General features: G+C 42.5%; 4 protein-coding genes and 5 non-coding genes across 13 annotated transcripts; 1 reads left to right on the top strand and 8 right to left on the bottom strand.

Moving 5' to 3' along the window:
• Positions 1 to 133: 133 nt before the first annotated feature.
• On the bottom strand, positions 134 to 5,319 carry LOC103977141 (uncharacterized). Of its 3 annotated transcripts, XM_009392586.3 has the most exons (7): positions 4,683 to 5,319; positions 4,504 to 4,613; positions 3,873 to 4,035; positions 3,576 to 3,655; positions 1,549 to 3,243; positions 1,311 to 1,476; positions 134 to 912 (listed from the first exon to the last, which is right to left on the bottom strand). In XM_009392586.3, exons 3-7 carry the CDS (start codon positions 3,952 to 3,954, stop codon positions 284 to 286), a joined length of 2,652 nt encoding a protein of 883 aa, XP_009390861.2. In that variant the 5' UTR covers positions 3,955 to 4,035; positions 4,504 to 4,613; positions 4,683 to 5,319; the 3' UTR covers positions 134 to 283. The 3 variants fall into 3 exon arrangements, with proteins under 3 accessions (XP_009390861.2, XP_018677640.2, XP_009390852.2); XM_018822095.2 differs by lacking the exon at positions 4,504 to 4,613 and having other exon boundaries at positions 4,778 to 5,319; XM_009392577.3 differs by lacking the exon at positions 4,504 to 4,613 and having other exon boundaries at positions 4,683 to 5,318.
• A 1,108-nt stretch (positions 5,320 to 6,427) lies between these two features.
• On the bottom strand, positions 6,428 to 6,499 carry TRNAT-CGU (transfer RNA threonine (anticodon CGU)). The gene has a single exon. It is a non-coding gene; the product is annotated as a tRNA-Thr (tRNA).
• A 209-nt stretch (positions 6,500 to 6,708) lies between these two features.
• Positions 6,709 to 6,780, bottom strand: TRNAT-CGU (transfer RNA threonine (anticodon CGU)). Its single transcript has one exon. It is a non-coding gene; the product is annotated as a tRNA-Thr (tRNA).
• A 99-nt stretch (positions 6,781 to 6,879) lies between these two features.
• Positions 6,880 to 6,951, bottom strand: TRNAT-CGU (transfer RNA threonine (anticodon CGU)). The gene has a single exon. It is a non-coding gene; the product is annotated as a tRNA-Thr (tRNA).
• Positions 6,952 to 7,055: 104 nt separating this feature from the next.
• Positions 7,056 to 7,127, bottom strand: TRNAT-CGU (transfer RNA threonine (anticodon CGU)). The gene has a single exon. It is a non-coding gene; the product is annotated as a tRNA-Thr (tRNA).
• Positions 7,128 to 7,236: 109 nt separating this feature from the next.
• TRNAT-CGU (transfer RNA threonine (anticodon CGU)) lies at positions 7,237 to 7,308 on the bottom strand. Its single transcript has one exon. It is a non-coding gene; the product is annotated as a tRNA-Thr (tRNA).
• Positions 7,309 to 9,259: 1,951 nt separating this feature from the next.
• LOC135610378 (probable serine/threonine-protein kinase PBL21) lies at positions 9,260 to 13,702 on the top strand. Its single transcript, XM_065104809.1, has 5 exons — positions 9,260 to 9,915; positions 10,015 to 10,178; positions 10,269 to 10,458; positions 11,804 to 12,195; positions 13,027 to 13,702. The coding sequence occupies exons 1-5, from the start codon at positions 9,810 to 9,812 to the stop codon at positions 13,330 to 13,332; spliced, it is 1,158 nt and encodes a 385-aa protein (XP_064960881.1). The 5' UTR covers positions 9,260 to 9,809; the 3' UTR covers positions 13,333 to 13,702.
• A 290-nt stretch (positions 13,703 to 13,992) lies between these two features.
• LOC135610376 (ubiquitin domain-containing protein DSK2a-like) lies at positions 13,993 to 19,041 on the bottom strand. 3 transcript variants are annotated; one of them, XM_065104807.1, is made up of 8 exons: positions 18,457 to 19,041; positions 16,134 to 16,799; positions 15,839 to 16,041; positions 15,654 to 15,767; positions 15,519 to 15,577; positions 15,114 to 15,142; positions 14,488 to 14,577; positions 13,993 to 14,412 (listed from the first exon to the last, which is right to left on the bottom strand). In XM_065104807.1, the coding sequence occupies exons 1-8, from the start codon at positions 18,677 to 18,679 to the stop codon at positions 14,324 to 14,326; spliced, it is 1,473 nt and encodes a 490-aa protein (XP_064960879.1). In that variant the 5' UTR covers positions 18,680 to 19,041; the 3' UTR covers positions 13,993 to 14,323. The 3 variants fall into 3 exon arrangements, with proteins under 3 accessions (XP_064960879.1, XP_064960877.1, XP_064960878.1); XM_065104805.1 differs by having other exon boundaries at positions 13,993 to 14,384; XM_065104806.1 differs by having other exon boundaries at positions 13,993 to 14,384; positions 16,134 to 16,748.
• A 140-nt stretch (positions 19,042 to 19,181) lies between these two features.
• On the bottom strand, positions 19,182 to 21,254 carry LOC135610379 (chitin elicitor-binding protein-like). Its single transcript, XM_065104810.1, has 4 exons — positions 20,424 to 21,254; positions 19,839 to 19,956; positions 19,558 to 19,757; positions 19,182 to 19,476 (listed from the first exon to the last, which is right to left on the bottom strand). Exons 1-4 carry the CDS (start codon positions 21,073 to 21,075, stop codon positions 19,370 to 19,372), a joined length of 1,077 nt encoding a protein of 358 aa, XP_064960882.1. The 5' UTR covers positions 21,076 to 21,254; the 3' UTR covers positions 19,182 to 19,369.
• Positions 21,255 to 21,506: the final 252 nt, after the last annotated feature.

Here is a 21,506-nt window from a genome sequence, read left to right as displayed (position 1 = left end):
TGGTCTAAAAAGAATGTTAATAAGGAATAGATGTCATCCAACATCGAACAAGGAATAACACAAAATGTCCAGCTACAATTGATATCATTCAGCATCAATTAACACCCAATACTGATGAACTTTTCTTGAGACAAGCACTTTAGAAAACATACTTTCACAAAGCTGTACCAATATTTTTCTCTATACAAAGATTAACAAGACAATATTGACACTGGATTCACAGATAGAAAAAAGAAGCAGCAGCAGCATCATCCCAAACACAAACATAGGAGACTATGAATGACTATGACAAACTACATACAAGCTCATCAATCAAATTTTCTACAATTAAAAGCTCTATCTCCACTGAGATTATATCGACATCCTCATGCAACATACCAGACCACGAAGTTTGATTCATCTCTTGGGCTACAATGCTCTCTAAAGGATGTGATTCATCCACAGGTGGGTTGATGTACACTTGAATCAGATGCCACAAGCTGTCCAAGAGTTGGTCCCCTTGTGGTACTCTTCCGGGACCAGGGAACCATTTCTTCACTGTAGAGCCAGGCTTTGAATTCTGCGTAACCCTTAGCAATGCCTCGTTCAGCAAACTGAATAGAATTCTATGACTAAAGTCAGCATCTTCGCCCTCACAAATGAGGGTTGTCCTACTCTCCAGCTTGTCATTTCTTCGATATGTTTCCTCGACTTCATCAAACACCAATATAGGAATTGGTTTTCTTGGGGTATCCCACTCCCAGAGGCACTGATTAAAGTGATTTCTTTCAAACAGGCCACAAGTAATGAGGATATCTCTTATATAAGCTTTTGCGTTGCCTTCTATCTCGGGAAGTTCATCTTCAGCAGGTTTTAATTCATCTGTTGCTTCCTCAGATCTTTCATAGTCAACTTCTTCTAGCAAATTTGACTCTGGAAAAGACAAGAAGAATATCGTAGTTAAATTCTTTCAAACATCACAGCTGCTCTATGAAATTAAAACTACTCCATACATGTGGAAGATTCTAAAGATGGCTGCTTATGCAATCCTTTTCTTCTTCAGCTTTATTTTGCATTTATATGTCAGATGCAGACAAGATAGCAGATGCTAACATGATACTTGATGTGCTAGTTTTATTGCATTAGCATCTTAAAGGACCACCAAACACTGATCGCTTGCTGCTTATAAGTTATGGGCCTCTGGATGTCTATGCGCAAGGATGTTCCTTTCAAATGCATTGATTGTTCTGAGGGAGAATAGATAATTTATGCTGATAAATATGTTATACTAACAGGCATGAGAGTGACAGAGATGTTAAGGAAGTCCCTACCAGGAATATTTGAGTTTGGTTCTCCTGAAGCTGGTAAGGAAGGATGGTCTTCATGGAACAGTGCCTCCAGTGGAGATACTGGACTTGGATAGTAAGGCCTACAGATCTCATCATGGGGGCTGCTGCACACTGATGCTGGGCTTGGTGGAACCTCAGTTGAGTTCTCCTGAGATCATCAGATCCAATCAGATAAACAAATCTTATGAAAGGATCAACTAATTTTTAACATAGAACTTGCCTGTTCAAAGCCAAAGTTAATGACAAAAGGTGAAGTTTCAGTATCTTTCATGAATAGAAATTCATCTTCACTTGATTCATCCATCAATTGGATCCTCTTCCCAAAAAGCTTACCCTTTAATGTAAAATTTTGTTTCAAGCTTGAAACTCTGTTTTTTATGTTAAGCCCATCTTTCGTCTTTTTCCTCGCTTCCATTAAGTCATTTTCAGATGCTTCATGTTTCCTGCAGATGTGGACTGCTGCCGTTGCATTCCTGTCTTCCAAAAGAAGTTTCCCAAAAGCAGTTCGAGAAACAGGAGCAGAAAATGATCTGAAAAGATTCCGTGGAGACTCATCACCAACATCAAATGCCTGCTCCTGGTCATGTCTAAAAGATTTTGACTCATTTAGAAATTTCTTCTCTTCCCAGGAGGCTACCTTTTTACTGCTCTTCTTGGAAAGATACTGCATAGAATTGAATTTCTCTGCTTCTTTGCTTGAAATCGATGTAATTAGTCTCCCACTGGAAATTAAAGGATCCATTATATCTATGTCATCCTTCTGGACATTCTTCAACCTTTCTGACATTAGTTTTTTAGAATCCTGGTGGATAAACTCTGGGGAACTCCGTCCACTGAATTGGACTTCGTTTCTATATGACCTTGTCGATCTTGATTGCATCAATGTAGTCTTGTTACCTATAGAAAAAGATTCACTTAACCCTTTGACAGTTTTTGGTACAATTTGTTTGCAATCAGATAATCTTTCGCTGGCAAAAGCCTCAGACTGAGCCCATATAGTTGTGGTCTCAAGGCTGGGTTTCCCTTCAATTTCAATAATGAGTCTTTCCTTGACCTGTTCAAGGAAATCATGCATGTTCTTTCCTTTCTGTAACATCACAGGTGAGCATAAGCAGGACTCTTCAGTGTTGTCATTCATCTCGTAATCAGGTCTAAGAATCACTATCCTTCGTGGCAAAGTAGATATCACCATCTCATGATCAGATTTAGGAGCAAAGGACTTACTTCGTGCATTGTCTCCGAAAAAATTGTCTTTTGTTAGTCCAGTTTCACTATGTTTACTCACAGAAGCTTCAGAACTCAGAAGGTCCTCTTGTTCCCAATGTGTGTCTAGTCTAGCTGATGGAACATGACGTTTGAACTCTGTGGTTTTCTTCACAAATGAATTTCTCTTGGCATCCACAAAACTGTTGAGAATTTCTTGTGGAGACGTGTTTATATGTTTTTCCTTTCGAAGGTCATTTCCGAGTTCAAGGGTCACTGATCTCTCCCATGCCTTGGATGCTTGCCATTCCTCAAATTCCTTCTTGAACTTCTGCAATAATTCCTCTTGAGGATGCTCTCTTGGTTGTGGTTTATCCATATCATGGTCCTTGGTATGCTGATCAAAATCTTGCTCGATTTGATAAGGCAAAAACTCATTCGACTGTCTCATGGTTTTCAAGATTAGCGAGGCTTGCTGATTAGAAGAGATACTGGCAAGCTCCTTTCTTGGTTTCTTCATGTCATTCGGCTCCTTCGCATGGATCACAGGCTTGATGTCTGAAGGTAGTGCATCCATTCCCATCAGTCTGGCCACCACACTTGGTCCGTTGCATCGATCCTTTGTTCTTTTGGACATCTCATCATCAATCAACTCTTTCATACGAGCTCCATTTTGACAGACACCATCTTTGTTGGAGTAACGATGGGAGTACTGAAATGATCATGCACATCGAACAAGCATATCAAATCTTCACAATAATATTTCAAGATTGAGAGAACACAAGCCCTAAACCTAGAAAGTCCACCTAAAAAATTATGAGTTGTTGCTTTACAAAACAATATGTAATCCAGAAACATAATGGTACCAAGATTACAAAACCAGCAAGCATAGCAAGGGTTTGTGCTGCAGATGAAGACAGTACAGGAAGTAATGGACAAAACCAAATTATATTCTGGCACTTGTGAGGCAAAAGGCTGCTCTATAAAAAGTAAACAACTCTCATTTCAGGTGAAATGATGCAAAATATCAACCAAACAACCTACCGGAATGTCCTCATGAGCCACTTGAAAGCTCTGATATGCTTCCATTGGAAACTCCAAGCTGTTCCTAGGAGCTTCAAGCCCTGCAGAGGCACCAATACATACAGAAGCTAATTTCAATGAAAAGATAAGTTCTGGAACACAGAGTAAAGGTAAAAATTTAATCAGTTACAGTGCACTGTAATTCTCCTTTTAGAGTATGGCTGGCTGTAACTAACGACAGTGGCATTACCACAAACATCTTGCATTCTAGTGTTGGATAAACAGAAAACACTAGATTTGAAGGGACAGAAATCTCACCATCGTTGCGTCTACTAAGCAGCGGCAGCTTGTGGGAGGATCTACCCTGACCAAAATCAAAGAATTGCAGTATTCCTACCATCTTCGCCTGTGAACTTTCTTCAGCAGATTGTTATACCTTTCTCAGAACCAACAGAAGCAAGCTATAAAAGCATATCTTGACCTGCAAGGTATTCAAATTAAGCATCACTGTCAATGGCATTCAGATCTCAGAAGCACTCAGCCAGCAGCTAATGAAGAGGGAAAAGGATCTCTAGAAACAAAATAAACCAAACTTTACCCAAAGTACGTTTATTCCTTTTGAAAATTCCTGTTTCTTAACACTCAAAACTACAAGTCTGTCAAAAAGGGTCGGACAAACTATAGATGGGTTATGAAGACCAACACATACATTCGACTAAACGGCAAAATTGCTACTGTATTGTACTTTTAGCGGTACGGTAAAACAATCAGCATCTACAACCCATAATCAAGCCAAAAGGAGTCCACCACCATCGAAAGAAGTATGGTAAAGCGCTACATTTGCAGCAAATGAACTCCGCAATCACTAAAAGAACAAAGACTTTGTTTTCAGAGGAAAATGCAAGACAGATTTCCACCCTACTTCTACTCGCTGAAAGAAATTAATTACCAGCTACACCGGAGATGATTTCTGATTTTGACAACCATATGCTGCAAGAATTTGCGGCGTTAAAATCGGACGATAGTTTTCAGAAAGGTCAAATCTTGTCGCCGCCATGTCTAGAATCCAGAACATGCAAGTTCAGGAAAAATCCTTCTTTTCGTGCATCGATAGCGGTAATTACATACCTATTATTACGAATCATCCTATCAAGGCCGAAATCGGCCACCTTGATGCTGCTAAGCTCCCCGGGAATCAAAGATGGAAATCTCGGGGTACTAACCGAGAGGAATCCGAGAAGAGGGCGAGATGCAGAGCTAGGGCTTCCAATGTGGATCCCTGGGAATGTGAGCTTTTAGTAGAAGGACCCATTGGCGGGAAGAAGAAGAACAGCCGGAAAGCAAAGCCGTCCCCTTTTCTTCCTCACCATTTCGAGTTGTCCATTTGTTTTTCTCTACTTCTTTTCAGCTCTTTCGTGGGGGAAAGATCGGCTCTTTCAAGAGTCTAAATCTCGACTGTAATCGACTGCAAGATTAGTTCTTTTTCCTCTCTCTCTCTCTCTCTCTCTCTCTCTTTCTCTCTCTCTCTCGCTACATCTCTCCCTTGGTCATATTTTTTCTTGGTACAGCTCACGAGCGTGAGGACATTGGTTGCTTGTGGAACTTTTGGGCACGAGGAGTGGCTCCATTGGGCGCCATAGAATAGACAGTTGCCGCCGTTCTCCACGCTTCTCAACTTGCCATTGGGGGAACCGATGAGGCCTCCATTGCCCACAATTGATTGATCACCTACCCGCCCCCTCTCAGAAATGACTCTGCTTTATTCTCTGCAAGGAAGCCTCTGCATCAGCTTCTGGTGTAGGGTAATTGTCCATGAAAGGTTACATATGAACCTGTTTTTGTTGCCGCATTACAAGCTCTCAAATCAATGGAGAGTTGGGTGCGTAAATGGCAGGCATCACGCACATGTTGATGCATCATAAAGAAAGGTGTGTTCCTAGGAGATGGGCCAAAGGTAACTGCAGTGGAAACCCTGAAATCACCGAGGCAAGATGCCAATATGGACCACCATGTTCGAGAGTACCTAGCTCTCAATCTCAGGTTCTGTCATGCGGCCAGATTGCATCTCATGCACGTAAGCTTCAAAGCTGGGTAAATTTGCTGAGAAAGGAAGAAGGGATCATGCAACAGGTCACATGGTAGGGACGACCCTAATCAGCTACCACAACCAGAGGAAGAGGGGGCGCCATGAAGGATCTCTGAGCCAAATTGGTCCTGCCTTGCCTTCACCACATACGTATCGACATCTCCTCAGGGCCCTGCACACACATGCTGAGCTAGCCGCTGCAGAAAGCCATTGGCGGAGTTGTAAAGGGTGAGTCAAGAACAGTACTCGCGTTTGGCATCGAGCAATTGGCGAAGGAATCCTTTCTTTTCCCCCATCTCTGCGGCTCCATGTCTCCACCTCAATGATTCCGCTGCAGGTGGTGTTGATAACGGTCTCTGGTCCGAATGAGGGAACTGCCGCTTTCTCCTTTCTCTGCAGATGCCGTGGTGATGATGATGAGCATGAACGAGTTCTCATTGTGGTGCTGCAAATATGATACGCGTTGCTCAGAGTCAGTCCGCAGCAATGATGATCGATGTGATACGACGCTTTGAACATGCATTTAATTAGATCCGAACAAGCGCAAAGAATGCATTTTTATAAGACTTTTTTGGACAATGATCAAGCTGGGGTTGGAAGTGCCATGCAAGTCCACCTGTTCTTGATGTACTACTCTCCATTTCCAATGCTAATGCTGCACTGTTTCTTTCTTTCCTCCACAGAGAGAGAGAGAGAGAGAGAGAGAGATCTAAAAGAGGACTTTTTGCCATGAAAACCAATAATCAAAATAGAAGCAAAAATACGAGAAAAAAGAGAAAACACCAAAAGCTCCCGGCGAGGATCGAACTCGCGGCCTCTCGCTTACGAAGCGAACGCAATACCACTATGCTACGGAAGCTCTTTCCAATTCTTGATGTACTACTCTCCATTTCCAATGCTAATGCTGCACTGTTCTTGATGTACTACTCTCCATTTCCAATGCTAATGCTGCACTGTTTCTTTCTTTCCTCCACAGAGAGAGAGAGAGATCTAAAAGAGGACTTTTTGCCATGAAAACCAATAATCAAAATAGAAGCAAAAATACGAGAAAAAAGAGAAAACACCAAAAGCTCCCGGCGAGGATCGAACTCGCGGCCTTTCGCTTACGAAGCGAACGCAATACCACTATGCTACGGAAGCTCTTTCCCCAGGACAGAGAGATAGAGAGAGAGCTAAAAGAGGACTTTTGTTATGAAAACCAATCATCAAAATAGAGCAAAAATACGAGAAAATACGAAAAGCTCCCGGCGAGGATCGAACTCGCGACCTTTCGCTTACGAAGCGAACGCACTACCACTATGCGACGGAAGCTCTTTCCTCTATTTAGAGACAGAGAGTACTAAAAGAGGAATTTTTTCATGAAAACTAATAATCAACATAGAAGCAAAAATACGAGGAAAAATAGAAAACACCAAAGCTCCCGGCGAGGATCGAACTCGCGATCTTTCGCTTACGAAGCGAACGCACTACCACTATGCTACGGAAGCTCTTTCCTTTATACGGAGAGATAGAAAGAGAGAGAGAGAGAGAGCTAAAAGAGGACTTCTTGCCATGAAAACCAATAATCAAAATAGAAGCAAAAACAGAAAACACGAAAGCTCCCGGCGAGGATCGAACTCGCGACCTTTCGCTTACGAAGCGAACGCACTACCACTATGCTACGGAAGCAGTGCGCCAGAGTGATTTATTATATATATATATAAAGTAAACATTCAATTTTTGGTTAATCATTATTAAATATATTCAAAATAAATTAGCTTGTCCAAAATGAATTACATAAAGGTCAACTATATCACATAAATTTTGGAATTTATAGATTCCAATCTAGCTTATATGGCATGTCAATTAGTTGACTTTATTAGATTTAGCTTGAAGGTATCAACTAGTATAGCTGGTAAGGATTTTGATAATCTAACGTAAGATCTTAGATTCGAATTTCGTCGTCTTTGTCACTTAGCTTTAGTAAATAAGGATGTCATTTATAAGAAGAAGCTTTAGAGATTTAAAGAATTGTGCTGCCTTTGATGAATTGTGTTCTTGAAGATGGTAGTAAAGTGGAACACAAACAAAAAGAAAGAATTATTTTTCTCTGACCAGTTTCAGTTCTGATTAGCTTCTTTCGAGGCATCGACTGCTAAGAGAAATCTGAAATCTGATAGATCTACATCCAGAACATAAAAGATCGATGAATCAAGCAAATGATAGGTCTTAATTTGTCAAAGTCTCTGATCGTTTAGGAAGTCATTCATCCGAAAGCCATTCAAGACTTCGAAAGATCGTTTCAGCAAGAGGACACAGATCGAGGTGGAAGGCTTTTCATGCACACTCTCAAGTCCATGTTTATCATCTGCTTTAGCAAGCAGTCATGAAGAAAACTATTTTTCTTTGCTTTTGTTTGTTTGTGGTGGCAATTGACAGTCTGCAAGTGGCTTTTGCCTGTAATTAAATGTATCTTTGTTTTGACTTCCTGCGTTAGAAGTTCTTGTAATCATCTTTAAATCCAAGATACGGACTGGGAATTGAAATCTGAGTTGCAACTGCATAAACCTGATTTGAAGGAATGAAATCTTGATAGATAATGTAATGCCTTATAAAGAAGAAACCGTGCTGTATTAGGAGCTCTCCCTCTGGAAATCATCACTGTAAATGACCTCCTTGCAAGTTTAATATGACCTTCAATCACCATTTAACTCGTTTGAATGCTAAATGATCTACGAAAAGGCTTTATTTCCTTCCTCAATACAGAAGCCAATAAAGTGCAGTTTAGATGTTGTCTCCAAGTTGTGTTTGTGTGTGAGTGTGTGTGTGTGAGAGAGAGAGAGAGAGAGAGAGAGTTGTGTAGCCCTAAAGATCAATATCATCATAAGGATCAAAGTGGCGTTGCGAGAAAGCATTAATTGGACTGTTCCAAACATTTCTCATATCTTGAGTTGAAGTCTCTCCATGATTTCGCATTACTGTCACAGACTTCGTAAACTCCCATCTCTTAGATGTAACACACAGTCTCCGGCACCGTCGTCATGCTCAGTGATGGGAGTCCACCCCATCATTCAATGGCCACAGCATGCGTCTTGAGTGACCGACAGCCATGGCTTCTCTCATATCTCACCTCACCTCACCTCACCAACCCCACCCAAAATAACTCCACCTCCTCATCCCCTCTCCCGTGGCACGCACCATCCTCTCAACCCCACCACTCATCTCCCAACACATCACCCAATTCATTATTTCCAGAAAAGAAGAAATTATCTTCAAATTTTAATGCAATATATCACGATAATTAACTGCTAAATATAAAATATTACGTTCATGTTTGCTGTATCCAAATTGCACCGAAAAGAAGCTGAAGGAAATGGAGGATACAGTCGCTGTTCACGCATCACATCACCCGCTTTGATTTCTTTTACGTGTAATTTTACGTCACCAAAAGTCCCGCACACGTTTCTTTACCGCACCAACGAAGGAACGAAAGAACGCGCCTCCGCAGAAGTTTGTCATCCCACGTGGCGTAGTTACCTGATGCCGCTTGCGGGCCCCGCGGTGGAGGTGTGTGGAAGGGTCGATTTACCATTCGTTTACCCAAAAGGAATTCAGAGACGGACGGAGAAAGCGAAGGAAACGCGGAAGTAAAAGCGGCGATGGGGGCACAAAGAGAGAGAGAGAGAGAGAGAGAGAGAGGGAGGAGGGGTGGTGCAAAAAAGCTACTCTCCTCCATGGCTGCCCTCTCTGAGATGGAACGATAGGGGAAGAAGACAACAAAAGTGCGGATGACTGTTGTCGTCGTCGTCGTCGTCGTCGCTAGCTTCTGTCAACCGACTCGCCGCTTTCTTCTCGGGATTCTCGTTAGGCTGCCTCTTTTTCCGTTCTCGTTGCTGTTCTTGTTGTTTCCTTTGGCGTAAAGACGGAGTTCCTTTAGCGGAGGCCTTCTTCTTGGGTTGGCTGGTTTCCTTTTGGACCCTGTTGTGTTCTGCTTAAAGAAAAGTGATCTTTTGTTTGTTACTGCGAGAAAGAGAGGGACGGGGGGAGTTGAAGGTGAGGAGGGCAGAGGAAATCGCGGTGGTTTCCCTCTTTCCCTTCCGCGAAAGGGCAATGTAGGTGGGCGGGGAGGGGGGGTTTAAGGGGATCAGGTTTGTGGGTATCGGGGTTGTGGATTGAGATCCTTGCCATAGATGAGCTGCTTTCCTTGTTTAAGCCCTCGCAGGAGGGAGACGAGCTCCAGGATAGAGGATAGCGCCAGCGCCCAATCCGGCTCCAGATTCCTTGGCGATTCCTCGGGTGGGTTACTCGATCTGCATCAAAATTCGGTTTTTGTGTTATTTTGAATCTTTTTCTTCGTGATTTTTCGTGAAATTTGACTTCTTTATGTGGGATTAGAGAGCGGGAAGAAGGCGTCATTACCTGGCGGGGAGACGAGTAAATGCGCGAGGAGCTTTACTTTCCGAGATCTCGCTGTCGCCACCCAGAACTTTAGAGAAGCCAATTTGATCGGAGAAGGGGGATTTGGAAGGGTTTACAGAGGACGAATTGATTCCGGCCAGGCAAGCCCCTGTTTTTCTTCTTGTTTCTGCTTAGTTTTGTCCCTCGCGTCAAGATTGCACTGGTAATCAAACTTGGATGTTGAGGAGCAGGTGGTGGCTATCAAGCAGCTAAATCGGGATGGTCTTCAGGGGAACAAGGAGTTTCTGGTGGAGGTCCTCATGCTGATCGTGCTACGGCATCCGAATCTTGTGAGTTTGATTGGTTACTGTGCAGATGGAGATGAGAGGCTCTTGGTTTACGAGTATATGCCAAAAGGCAGTCTGGAAGATCACTTGTTTGGTAATCTATTCTATTTGTTTGTTCTGCTTCTCCTTAGTATGATGATCTGACACATTTCTTTTCTATGTTGGGTGGATTGGAATAGAAAATACTTCTAGTCAAGCATAAAAGGATTTGTTTAATAGCATTTCCTTCTTTGCATGTTATGACCTCCTTTGTGTGGTTGACTTTGAGTTGAGCCAACGTTGCAAGCAGTGTTTCTGACACTTGCCAGGATCTTCATTTGTTTATTGCTAGTTAGATATGCCCTATAAACCTGGAATGTGAAAGACATTGGAGTAGATTCCATTACATATTGGCACAAATGAAACTACTTCTGTTAGGGTTAGCAATAAAGAGATGGAAAAAATTGTGGCAACATTTTTTTTATTTTTTTTTCGTGAGAAGGCATTTCGATGGCACTGTTTTCTCATTCCCTTTTCTTTATTTCTTCGTACTAGTGAAAACACAATTTATTGATGTTGCTGCTACCAGAAGTTTTCTAGTGTTGTCTTTTATGTCAGAAATTTTCTTTAATACCTTCGGTTTATGAGACCTATTGTTGTTAATCCACAATATATCATGTTTTGAGGGGGAAAAAGGTCGTGTTCATATGAAAAGCAAATGCATAACAAATTTGCAAACTTCAGAAGATGTTTCTGGTGTCACTTGTACCATAATACAAACTTAAGAAGATGTACAACTGATTTCTTTTAACTTTTGGACAAACTCCCTTTGAAGTGACCAATTAATAGCATGACTAGTGCTGACTACATTGAGGTGTATATCTGTTCCAACTAGCCACTTATGTTTGGCCAAAATTTCGACTTGTGATGATTGTCATTTTGGGCTAGCTCTTTTTGAACACCTTGTAGAAGTGACCAAACAATAGTGTTACTAATACCTTATATTATAACAATATTGTTCATTCTGAAGATAACATCTTTCTGGTTTATGTTTGAAGAGTCTTTCACTTGACAAATCTAGTTCAATAAGTTATGAATTGAATTGTAGGGCTGTTTGGTATTACTTGTATTGTTTGCTTGTTGTTTAGACGAGTAAACGAAAAAAATCGAGGACTGATGAACATTTGAGCACCTAATTGATATCTTCATCAAGTTCAAGCATGGATCAAATATTAGTTTACGAATTATTCATGAGATTCCGTATATGAAATTTTCAGTAAATTCTGATGGTTTATTGAACCAAGTCTTTTGATTGGGGACAGCTGTTGTCTTCATGTATTGTGCTAATGTTTGCAATGTATTTGACAATTATATTCCGACCACATGATGTGGCCACCTTTCAGTTAATTTACTAGATAAGTGTTTACTTTTGTGTTTTTGCTAATTCATTAAATCCTCAGATCCACCTCCTAGCAAGCCACACCTTGACTGGAACACACGAATAAAAATTGCTGTTGGGGTTGCGAGAGGGCTCACATATTTGCACGATGTAGCAAATCCACCTGTTATTTACCGAGACATGAAGGCTGCAAACGTATTGCTAGATGACGACTTTAACCCAAAACTTTCTGATTTTGGACTTGCAAAACTTGGACCTGTTGGTGACAACACACATGTTTCAACGAGGGTGATGGGAACATACGGTTATTGTGCTCCTGATTATGCAATGAGTGGTAAGCTGACACTGAAGTCTGATGTATATAGTTTTGGTGTGCTTCTGTTGGAGCTGATCACCGGACGAAGGGCTTTTGATTCTTCAAAAATTGGCGGCCAACAGAAACTGATGACTTGGGTGAGTAATCTCAATCAGTAATATTACTTTTGACCCAGTTTTCCATTTTCTCTTCCAATAAGTGTGATTATCTTATCATTGAAGTGATCTCTTTCATTTTGTATGGTAGATAGTAATAAATAAATTCCCTCCCAGATTGTCCTATAAGGAAAAAACATGTCTATAGCTATACTTCTGTCAAATAAATCAAATTAAAATGAAAATTTGCTTCGTCTAGTTTTCTGCATAAGATGCAGATCAATCTAGATTTTGATTTTGCTGCTAAGCGATGCATTTTAAAATAATGTAGAGTTCTTTTAGTGCCTTGTAAAATTTGCTTGCTGTTCTTTCAGAACCTTTTTATACAAAATCAAACATATCCGGTAGTTTCTTTGACATTTTACTTGGGGGATATAGCAATTTGGGTTCTGGAATTATCAGAATAAAAACTTGATGAAATGATCTATAGATCCAATCTTAAATTATTTGAACAAAATCATGTTATTGCTGCATTCTCCATATGAAAGTGTTTTCTCATTTCATGTATTTTAGCTCACACGGAAAGATCTATATGCTTACACACTGCTTGCAAACACATTCTTGTTACAAATCTTACATTAGGCCTCCTTATTTGTGAAACATTGTAGCTAAAATTTGGTGTCATCCATTAGGGGGTGGTAGATACCTACCGACTTCAACATTCATTCTTAAAGACAGTAAAAAATGCACATGCCATTTCACATAGAATTACATCGGTAGAGATAGTACCAACTAGCTATGCTGCTGCTTCTTCTTCTTCCATCTTCTGCATATGGTTCTGACTCCCTGTTACTTCTTATATCTTTCTTTCAGTCAAGACCTTTTCTCGGTGACAGAAGGAAGTTCTACCAGCTGGCTGATCCATTTCTTCAGGGTCGCTACCCGCCGCGACCCTTTCACCAGTTGGTCGTCATCGCCTCCATGTGTCTTCAGGAGCAGCCTCATGTCCGACCCATCATCGCTGATGTGGTTGTTGCTCTCAACCATGTGGCATCTCAACCATACACCCCAGCGCCCGACTCCAAGATCATGAGCTCCCCGCCACCACCGTCACCTTCGGGACGGGTTACTGGTACACCCTCGAGAGGCCGCAACGGTAAAACTTTGGCGCTTATATGACTCCAAGTGCGATGAGCTTTGATGCAATGGTTGCAGAAGACGGCCAAAGGGATTGGATGTCGTATGGTGCCTACTCAACCCCATGCTCGTGGAGTTGTTTATTGGCTGGTCCGTACTGTTGACATAACTATCATGCGTTGGAATCTCTGATGGCAAATGAGGATGGTGCAGTGAGGGCAAGGATGGTTGTTTCTGAGGGTTGGTCATCTTGTACATACTAGTTCAATTGCAAGCTGGGCGTGGTTTGGCCTGGTTTTGTTTCATCTTATACGACTGCTTCTGTTGGATTTTAAGGCACTACAGGAGGAAAAAACAGTGAGCACCTGAAACAATGTTGCCTTTAGTACTTTGAAGCACATTTGAGGGATCAGGTTTGCATAGCATGGTTGATTGACTCTAAACTCTGCTCTCTCTCTCTCTCTCTCTCTCTCTCTCTCTCTCTCCATATCAAACAACATCTCGAACAAAGAGAATCTCACAGGACACATGCCTCTTACTGCTAAATATAATTCCTGAGGGCTCATCTGCTCTGATGAGTGAGGCATGCGAATTGGGATCTACTGCATAGGTTTATATCGCAGCATGAAATAAAACACAACGAAATCTTCTGAGTAAAGAGCAGTATGGAGAATGCAGCGACACCGTTAAGCCATCACACTATTGAACAAGACAAAATATTATGACTATTCACAATTCATTAGATCAAAATACGACCATCTGTGTATGCACACTAACCATTCACCTGGTACAATACCTAAATCGGTAGACGAGCAAGGCTTCCGTTCAATATCCTCTGGACTCTCGAATTGAAGATTGAAGATGTTATTTACAAACATGAAAGCTATCAGGCATCTGAAACGGAGGACATGCTAAAAAGGCGAGTTACCAACGTTTTGAGACAAGTTACTGGCCAGAATTCCCAAGGAGTCGCTCGACAGCAGCATGTACATTTCCTGCAGTCGCAGTTAGCGCCCGTATGTTCTCCTGAGTATCAAAGAAACCCATTTCCTGGAGCTGAGACAGCTGAGTAGCGTAAAGCTCTTCCGGTGGCACTGCCAGGATGAAAATAAAGCCCATGACCTGATCAAGAAAACATCTCAAAGAATAAAGAAGAAAACATAATAGCAAGCACCGATGGAGATAATAGATTTCAACCATTTGAAGTGTTGGGAACACCAGGACCTCCAGTCCCAAGTCCACCAAACATGTTGATTAAGAAATCGAGACCTGTGTTGTTTGTGGTGCCTATCAGAATCAGTCAGCAGCATCAGAATATGGTAGAAAAATATTGCAATAGCAATAACATAATGTAACATGCCCATGCTAATTCATAGTTGGCGGTAGCGGTCATTATTTCATCAAAACAGCTGCTAAAATAATTCCAACCAAATCTCATTGCACCATAAACAACTAATAAAAAGGCGCACCTAACAGAAATATTAAGCCCTAGTCTATTCATAAAGGCTCCTAAAGATGCCAATAAATAGATACGATCATACTATATGTCCTTCCCACAACTAAATTTAGCATATTTGAATTTCTTAAGTTGTATTTCACTCTTCATAATATCCACCACTAGTTATTTTCACAGTCAGTCACCATTATTGACGGTTAGCTTTTCATGTCATCATAAAAACCAGTGAAATTTGGGGTTAAGTTTGCAACCTATGGATCAATCATCTAATCATATACATATAAATTACCTGAGAATAACAAGCAAAGAGTAGAATCATAAGAAGAAAAAAAGACAAAATTCATTTAAAGTTTAATTTTGTTCTTACCAACACCACCACCTGTTTGCCCTTGTTCCCTGCAAGAGACAGAAACAGAAACATAAAAAGTGAATCCAAATATCGAAACAAAAAACAGAATTATTATAAAAAGTTAGGCATGTGATAATATTTTCGTGTGAAAATATTCAAGAACAAAATGCAGGGTCCTTGATTTATTTATTAGTCAAGTATTTATGTAGTTAATGGTTCCTACTTGCATGCTTACACCATAAGGAACAATGAAGATTTCACAGATGAGTAATGTATTCGAGTTAAATAAATTTAGTGGCATGAGGAATAAGTATATCACCCATGGGGGTTTAAAAAGGCATGCTTTATACTTCTAAGAAAGAAAACTGAAATAAGACACTAGATCAATGAAAATGAAATGCCAAAGCAGATGATAGCACTCACAGACTTGACTGCTGCCGACCAACGTGGGAGAACATAGACTGTCGAAAGGATAACAATTGCTGCCGGAAAGAATTATTTAGTTCACAACTAAGAACACCTACAAAAGAATCTCATAGCGCTTCAGTCACAAGTCACCTGCATAGTTTCAGGAGACATAAGCTGGCAAAGAAAATCTGGATTTTGCAGCATCTCTCTTAACTGAGTATTGGATTCCAACAGCCCACGCATGTTGGGATTTAAATCAAGCATCTACAGCAGTTAGCAATCAAAAGTAAGAAACCACAAACTTGTCAAATTACTCATCTGTATTTGAATCCTACCTGATTGACATACTGAGGGTCAGAAAGAAGATTTTGCATCGTCTGCATCATGGCAGGATTTTGCAAAACCTGACTTAATTGGGATGAATCCTGCAACCTACCAACCATGTGTTCCATATCCAGTGAACCAAGTCCACCTAATCCAGGGATGCCAGTTGTGCTGCCAGGGTCTGACATTGTACTTACTGGCTGAGCCCCTCCAGCTGTCAAAACAAACTAATCAATAGCCCACGGCAAAAGGGCTCACAGATCAACAATCGGAATCCAGATAAAGCAAACATGATCAGAAACTAACCATTGCTGCCCCAAGGGTTGGGGAGTGGATTGGTATTTGGTCCAGAACCAGTTGTTGGTTCTGAACTAGTGGTTAAGTTCGATGATCTTTCACTGTCTTGTCCAGTAACCTGATTTATCAAAAGAGCTGAAAAAGCGTTGGAACCCACATTACCACCTAAGTCTCCTCCCATAGTTGCTGCATTAAAGAATGGCTCCTGAACAGTTTCATACATGCGTCGGAGCATGTTGAATCCTTCTGGAGAAGATTCAATATTGCTCATAACCCTGTCAGAATTACGCATCACCTCTCTCATGAGTTCAGGGTTTCTTACTGCCTCAAGTGTCTGCCGCAGAGTGCTTGAATCATTGAGAACATGTGCAAGATCAGGATTGCGATCAATGATCTCACGCATTTGGGGATTGTCCATAAAAAAACTCCGGATGATATCAGGGTTGTTAATAAGGTTCTGAATCGCAGGCAAGTTCATAATTTCCCTCGTTACGTTACAGTTCTGAGTTAGCTGCTGCATTTGATCAAATTCTGGAATTCCAGTTCCAAAAAAACCAGATGCTGAGTTTCTATCTGATGTCCTTGAAGGTCCTTGATTATGCACTTCTGTGTTAACTGACATGGCTGAACGAGCAGAACCACGAATTAAGTGAATGGTATGATCTGACTCAACACCTATGTACAAGGACATGAAGATGAGATATAATTTACAAAGACTGAGTTACAGATGAGTGTGCTTTAGACCTTTGAGATTAGATGTTAAAGCAACAACCAAATTAAAATAACAACAATTTATCATATAAACTAACACTAAAAACAAACTATTACTGCAAAGTAAATGGAAATAGTTGAAAAATTAAGAATTCCCTTCCAAAACCAAAAGCTAATTGCTCTTTATGATTTTTTTATCATAGTTATTTTACTTAATTGTTGAAGAGTTAAGATAAAACTCTCTCAGACTAATGAACATTACATAATACAAGTAATAGACACTTCCCGTGCACCATTATAAGTTTGGTGCTCATTTTATAACTTGATATTACATCTTCCAATTCTTCGTTACTTCAAACAAAAAAGGCTATGGGAAATTATCTTATCCTATTCAGAAAGAATTCATATTTAACCATGGCCATTTTATTTCTAGCATGATCATATGAATAGTGATGACATAGAGTACATCCTAAGCTTAGGAAGGCTTCCTGTAAGTAGGTTCTCTAACCAGTATTCCTATTATCAATCACTTTTCCTCCCTAGTTTTAATGGCTGATCATATTGACATCTCCAACAGTCAAGTGACCTCAGCGATCCCCCATGCCAGATTAGTTGAGGAATGCTTGATCTGCAGACTAATCCAGTCAAGTACAGGTCAGACCTCAGTGGCCCTTTACTCAAAAAACTACATGACCTGAGTCATCAACAAGCCTACGATATGATGATTGTATACTTTGAAAAGCTTTTATACCACAAAAAGAGGAACAAAATATAAATAGCGAGAATTCCATAGCTTACACAATAGCCCATTTCTAATGTTGATAGTACTTAAGTTTGAGGATAATGTCACAGGCTGGCAATAGTACAAAATCATAAAATGCAGAAAGATGATGACTCACAACCTTGCTAAAAGAATGAGATATAGTTTACGTGACCAAAATGAAAAATAAAAAATAAAAAAATACATATGCAGTTGATTCAGGGATGAAAATGATTAGGAAATGACAGATACTCATATTTAAATTAGGTATATATTAAGCAATTATCAACATTTGACTAAAATTCACAATCAAATCAAAGACAAGTGAATAAATATGTGCAATGAAAGTCAAGCATTTCTATGCTCATAACAACTTGAAAAGATATTACTGAAGCGACGACAAATTTGATGAAGAATATAGGAACGATATTCAATTCGAGTTATCATTGGCCGTAACACATTCTTTCTAAAGAATGCACCAAACAGCATCTTCACTTGTACATCAAAGAGAATGGCTTTCGTTCATTTCTACCTCCACCAGTAAAATTAGATGCACAACAAGATTTTAGATTCAATGCAGGCACCACATGGTCATGTGACAACAACCCTTGTCCATAAATGAATGCTTCCATTTTGTGCATGGGTAGCCAGTTTCTACGACAATCCCCACAAAATATCCATAAGCATAAACAAAGAAGAAATCCAAGATCAAGAAAAAGATACACGAAAAAGATTACAACCTAATCAACCATGCAAAACAGAAATGCCCTTTTACGGAACCTGCAAGAAAAAGATTGAAGGCCCACAATTCTAGCTACTACGAGGATAGGGGAAAAATACTGATAGCGGGGCGGGGCGCACCGTAGCTCGCGAGCGTTTGGTCGTCATTCAAGACCCGACCCTTGTAGATCATCCGCTGTTCCGCCACGGGCACGTCGCAGCTCCCAGCGACCACGGCCTTGAACGCGTCCACCGTCGCGTCGAGCGGCGTCTGGACGGAGAACTTGGAGCCGCTGGAGCAGCGTATGTGCACGGTGGCGGAGGGAGGCCCGCTACCGTCGTCGGAATCGCCGTCGTCGGCCATGGACGACGGCGACGAGGACTGGGGGATCGTGGTATCCCTAACACAAGCTCGATCAGTGACGAAGAGAGAGAAAGGGTCGAGAAGAGGGAGGAGGCGCCATCGTCGAAAGTCGAAACCCCAAATTGACGAGAAAAATATTATCTTATATTATTCTTTTCCCAATGTATAATAAAGGTTATTTTTCGCCCTCGATGCTGCGCGGTGATGGTGATGAACGGCAGCGATGCGATCACGGATCCCGCCACTTGTACGCGTGGAACCCACAACCAGGTGAGACACGCGTGGCAATCCTCCAGCCTGGCCAGTTGGAACATGACGCGTGGCACGTTTGCTTCGTGGCCACGCTGTGGCTCGAGACCGAGTGGAGTCCGGTGAGAACCGTCTGATGATGGACATCGAGTCCGGTTATGGTCACCATCGGATCCCATCAGGATGTCGGACGCACGAATCTTATCGCAGTGGACGACGACATCACGACCTGTCGCTCGTCCGTGACAAATCGTACCATAAATGAAGCATATAATTCCTTACGATTTGTTCTCACATCATTCACGTCTTTGTGCAAATTAGAAGAAGAGTTGGTAGGAGTCGCACAAGACTTATTCATCAAGAAACAAGGAGGGGACACCGTGTGCTTTCGAAAGCATTGCTGCTGAGTAATAGATCTGATGAACACGCAGCTCAGGCGCCTTATTGCAGAGAAGAAAGCCAGATCATGTGGAGGAAGACGAGAGCTGCGCTCCACTTGAACCCTCTCAACCCCAGGCCTCCATCTGATCCGGGTGGTGATCCTCCATCTACGTAGCAGCAACGCGTACGCCATGGTTAGCGTCTCAAGCCATTTGATGGAAGGAAATCAGATCGAGTCTGCAACTTACCACTGCCGCAGTTGGTCCGGTCGGTGGTGATGGTGCTCGAGATATTGATGCCGGTGGCCGCGGAGGTGTTGGTGTAGCCGGCGTAGGAGCACGTCTGGACCTCGCAACCGGAGGTGGACGTGTTGCCGATGAAGAGTTTCCCTGGGCACGTCGCCGCCGCCGGGCACTTGGATTGGCCCACAGATTGGTGGCAGTCTAGCCTGGTTGGGTTCATCATCAGGTAACGGCGTTAGGTGGTGACGCGCTGGGTGCACGAGGAGAAGGAGCAGCAGAAGACTCACCGGTAGGAGGTGGCGGTGCAGCTGCAGGTGATGCAGCCATTAGCAGTGGTGGCGTAACTGCCGTTGGCGAGGCGCAGACCGTAGTCCAAGGAATTGTTGGTAATGGAAGATGAACAAGCTGTAGACATCCAAATGGTACAAAGTCAATATATATTATTATCTATCACAAATGATATTGATAATATCATCATTATAACAATTCTAATAGGTATTTTGTATGGGTTTAAGTTTTTTATATGCTAAATTTAGAGAACTAATAGAGTTGACCGGTCGACGTGGTGGAGGAAGACAAGTAGAGACTTGGTGGAGGAAGACAAGTAGATGACGCAAGTGGAAGACACGCACGCAGAGCGATCGGAGACAAAAGCTCGAGATATTTCTCATCAATGGAATCCAATGTTACCAAAGCCATGTCAAAGTGGGCTTCTTATCTTGGTAAAACAGGAACCCATTTCATCATCTCTTCTGTGAGCTATGGATGGTGGAATTCATGGAACTGATGGGTCTTTAATCTGATCAAAAGGATGTGTGTTTGAGAGTGGTAGGGAAGAAGGAAAGGGAAGGTGAAGAGAGTAGAGTACCGACCGTGGAGGGGCACATCCAGGACCTGGTACGCCATCAGCGCTTTGGGGTCGCTCATCCCGTTGAGGCGCAGCAGCGTGGAGGCGTTGGTGTCGAACTCCATGGCGATGCCCTCCACCGAGCTCCCGGGCGCCACCACGTGCGCCAGGTGCACCACCTCCGCCCCGTCCACCTCGTCGCAGCTGCACGGCAGCGGGATCCACAGTTTCTGCCCCACCTGGATCTTGTTCACGTCCGGCAGCTGGTTGGCCTTCCCGATATCCTGGTACGTCGTCAGATTGCTGAACCGGGCGACCGTGATGTTGTACAGGCCCACGTCCCCGTCCTGCACCGTATAGACCGGCGTGCGATCCGACCAACCCGTCCCGTTCGCGCACCGGCAAGGGATCGGGACCCGCACCGTCGACCCGGCAGCGACAGCCCCGTCGGCGGGGGTGGTGAGTGAGAGGCCGTTGGAGCCGAAGAGGGAGGCGTTCGAGACCTGGAAGAGGGACGCGATGGCGCTGTAGGTGGTGTTTTGGGCCGGATTAAAGCCGACCAGGGACCGGCAAGTGGCAGCGACACCCGTGGCGTTGCAGGTGAACGCGGCGGAGGCGGCGCTGGCGAGGCCGTGGACGAGGAGGAGGAGCACCAGCGGCGCAGGAGCCGTCCTCATCTTCTCTCTGCTTCCGCTGCAGCTGATCCAGTGCGACCACTGCTCTCTCTCTCTCCTCTCTCTCTGATTTGTAGATTACGAACAAAGACAAGGAAGCAAAAGCCTGTAGTTTACCGTGAATCGGCCGGTCGACGTATTGACTTGAGAAGAGTCATATTGGCTAATGAGTGCGAAACGATGGTTCCTAGCCAATAATGCCGTGTTCGTTTCACACGGTGACAGCATGGGAACTACAGAGAGAAGGACAACCTCATCATGATCACAATGAGCCATTCGGAACTAAATGTGAAAAGTAGGACTGACTCTTGTTATTGATTGCTTCGGTTCCTAAAAGAAGAGGGGGAAAGGTCAATTGCCGCACAAGAAAAAGAACAGTAACCGACGATGGAGATAGTAGTGACGCGTTAGAAGGCCCAACCGGCAATAACGAA

This window comes from Musa acuminata, chromosome BXJ2-4 (genome assembly GCF_036884655.1).
Source record: "Musa acuminata AAA Group cultivar baxijiao chromosome BXJ2-4, Cavendish_Baxijiao_AAA, whole genome shotgun sequence".
Classification (NCBI taxonomy): Eukaryota; Viridiplantae; Streptophyta; class Magnoliopsida; order Zingiberales; family Musaceae; genus Musa; species Musa acuminata.
Note: the sequence above shows the minus strand (reverse complement) of the source record. Positions and strands in the feature narration are given on the sequence as shown.

Coding starts and splice junctions, on each gene's coding strand:
- LOC103977141 (XM_009392586.3), bottom strand. CDS start 3,954: ATGGTAGGAATACTGCAATTCTTTGATTTTGGTCAGGGTAGATCCTCC. Junction 3,656..3,872: donor GCTTAGTAGACGCAACGATG/GTGAGATTTCTG, acceptor GTGCCTCTGCAG/GGCTTGAAGCTCCTAGGAAC. Junction 1,477..1,548: donor TTAACTTTGGCTTTGAACAG/GCAAGTTCTATG, acceptor TGATGATCTCAG/GAGAACTCAACTGAGGTTCC.
- LOC135610378 (XM_065104809.1), top strand. CDS start 9,810: ATGAGCTGCTTTCCTTGTTTAAGCCCTCGCAGGAGGGAGACGAGCTCC. Junction 10,179..10,268: donor GACGAATTGATTCCGGCCAG/GCAAGCCCCTGT, acceptor GTTGAGGAGCAG/GTGGTGGCTATCAAGCAGCT. Junction 12,196..13,026: donor AACAGAAACTGATGACTTGG/GTGAGTAATCTC, acceptor TCTTTCTTTCAG/TCAAGACCTTTTCTCGGTGA.
- LOC135610376 (XM_065104805.1), bottom strand. CDS start 18,679: ATGGCCGACGACGGCGATTCCGACGACGGTAGCGGGCCTCCCTCCGCC. Junction 16,042..16,133: donor CAACCCTTGGGGCAGCAATG/GTTAGTTTCTGA, acceptor TTGTTTTGACAG/CTGGAGGGGCTCAGCCAGTA. Junction 14,578..15,113: donor GCAAACAGGTGGTGGTGTTG/GTAAGAACAAAA, acceptor TGATTCTGATAG/GCACCACAAACAACACAGGT.
- LOC135610379 (XM_065104810.1), bottom strand. CDS start 21,075: ATGAGGACGGCTCCTGCGCCGCTGGTGCTCCTCCTCCTCGTCCACGGC. Junction 19,758..19,838: donor TGCACCGCCACCTCCTACCG/GTGAGTCTTCTG, acceptor GAACCCAACCAG/GCTAGACTGCCACCAATCTG. Junction 19,477..19,557: donor CCGGACCAACTGCGGCAGTG/GTAAGTTGCAGA, acceptor GCTGCTACGTAG/ATGGAGGATCACCACCCGGA.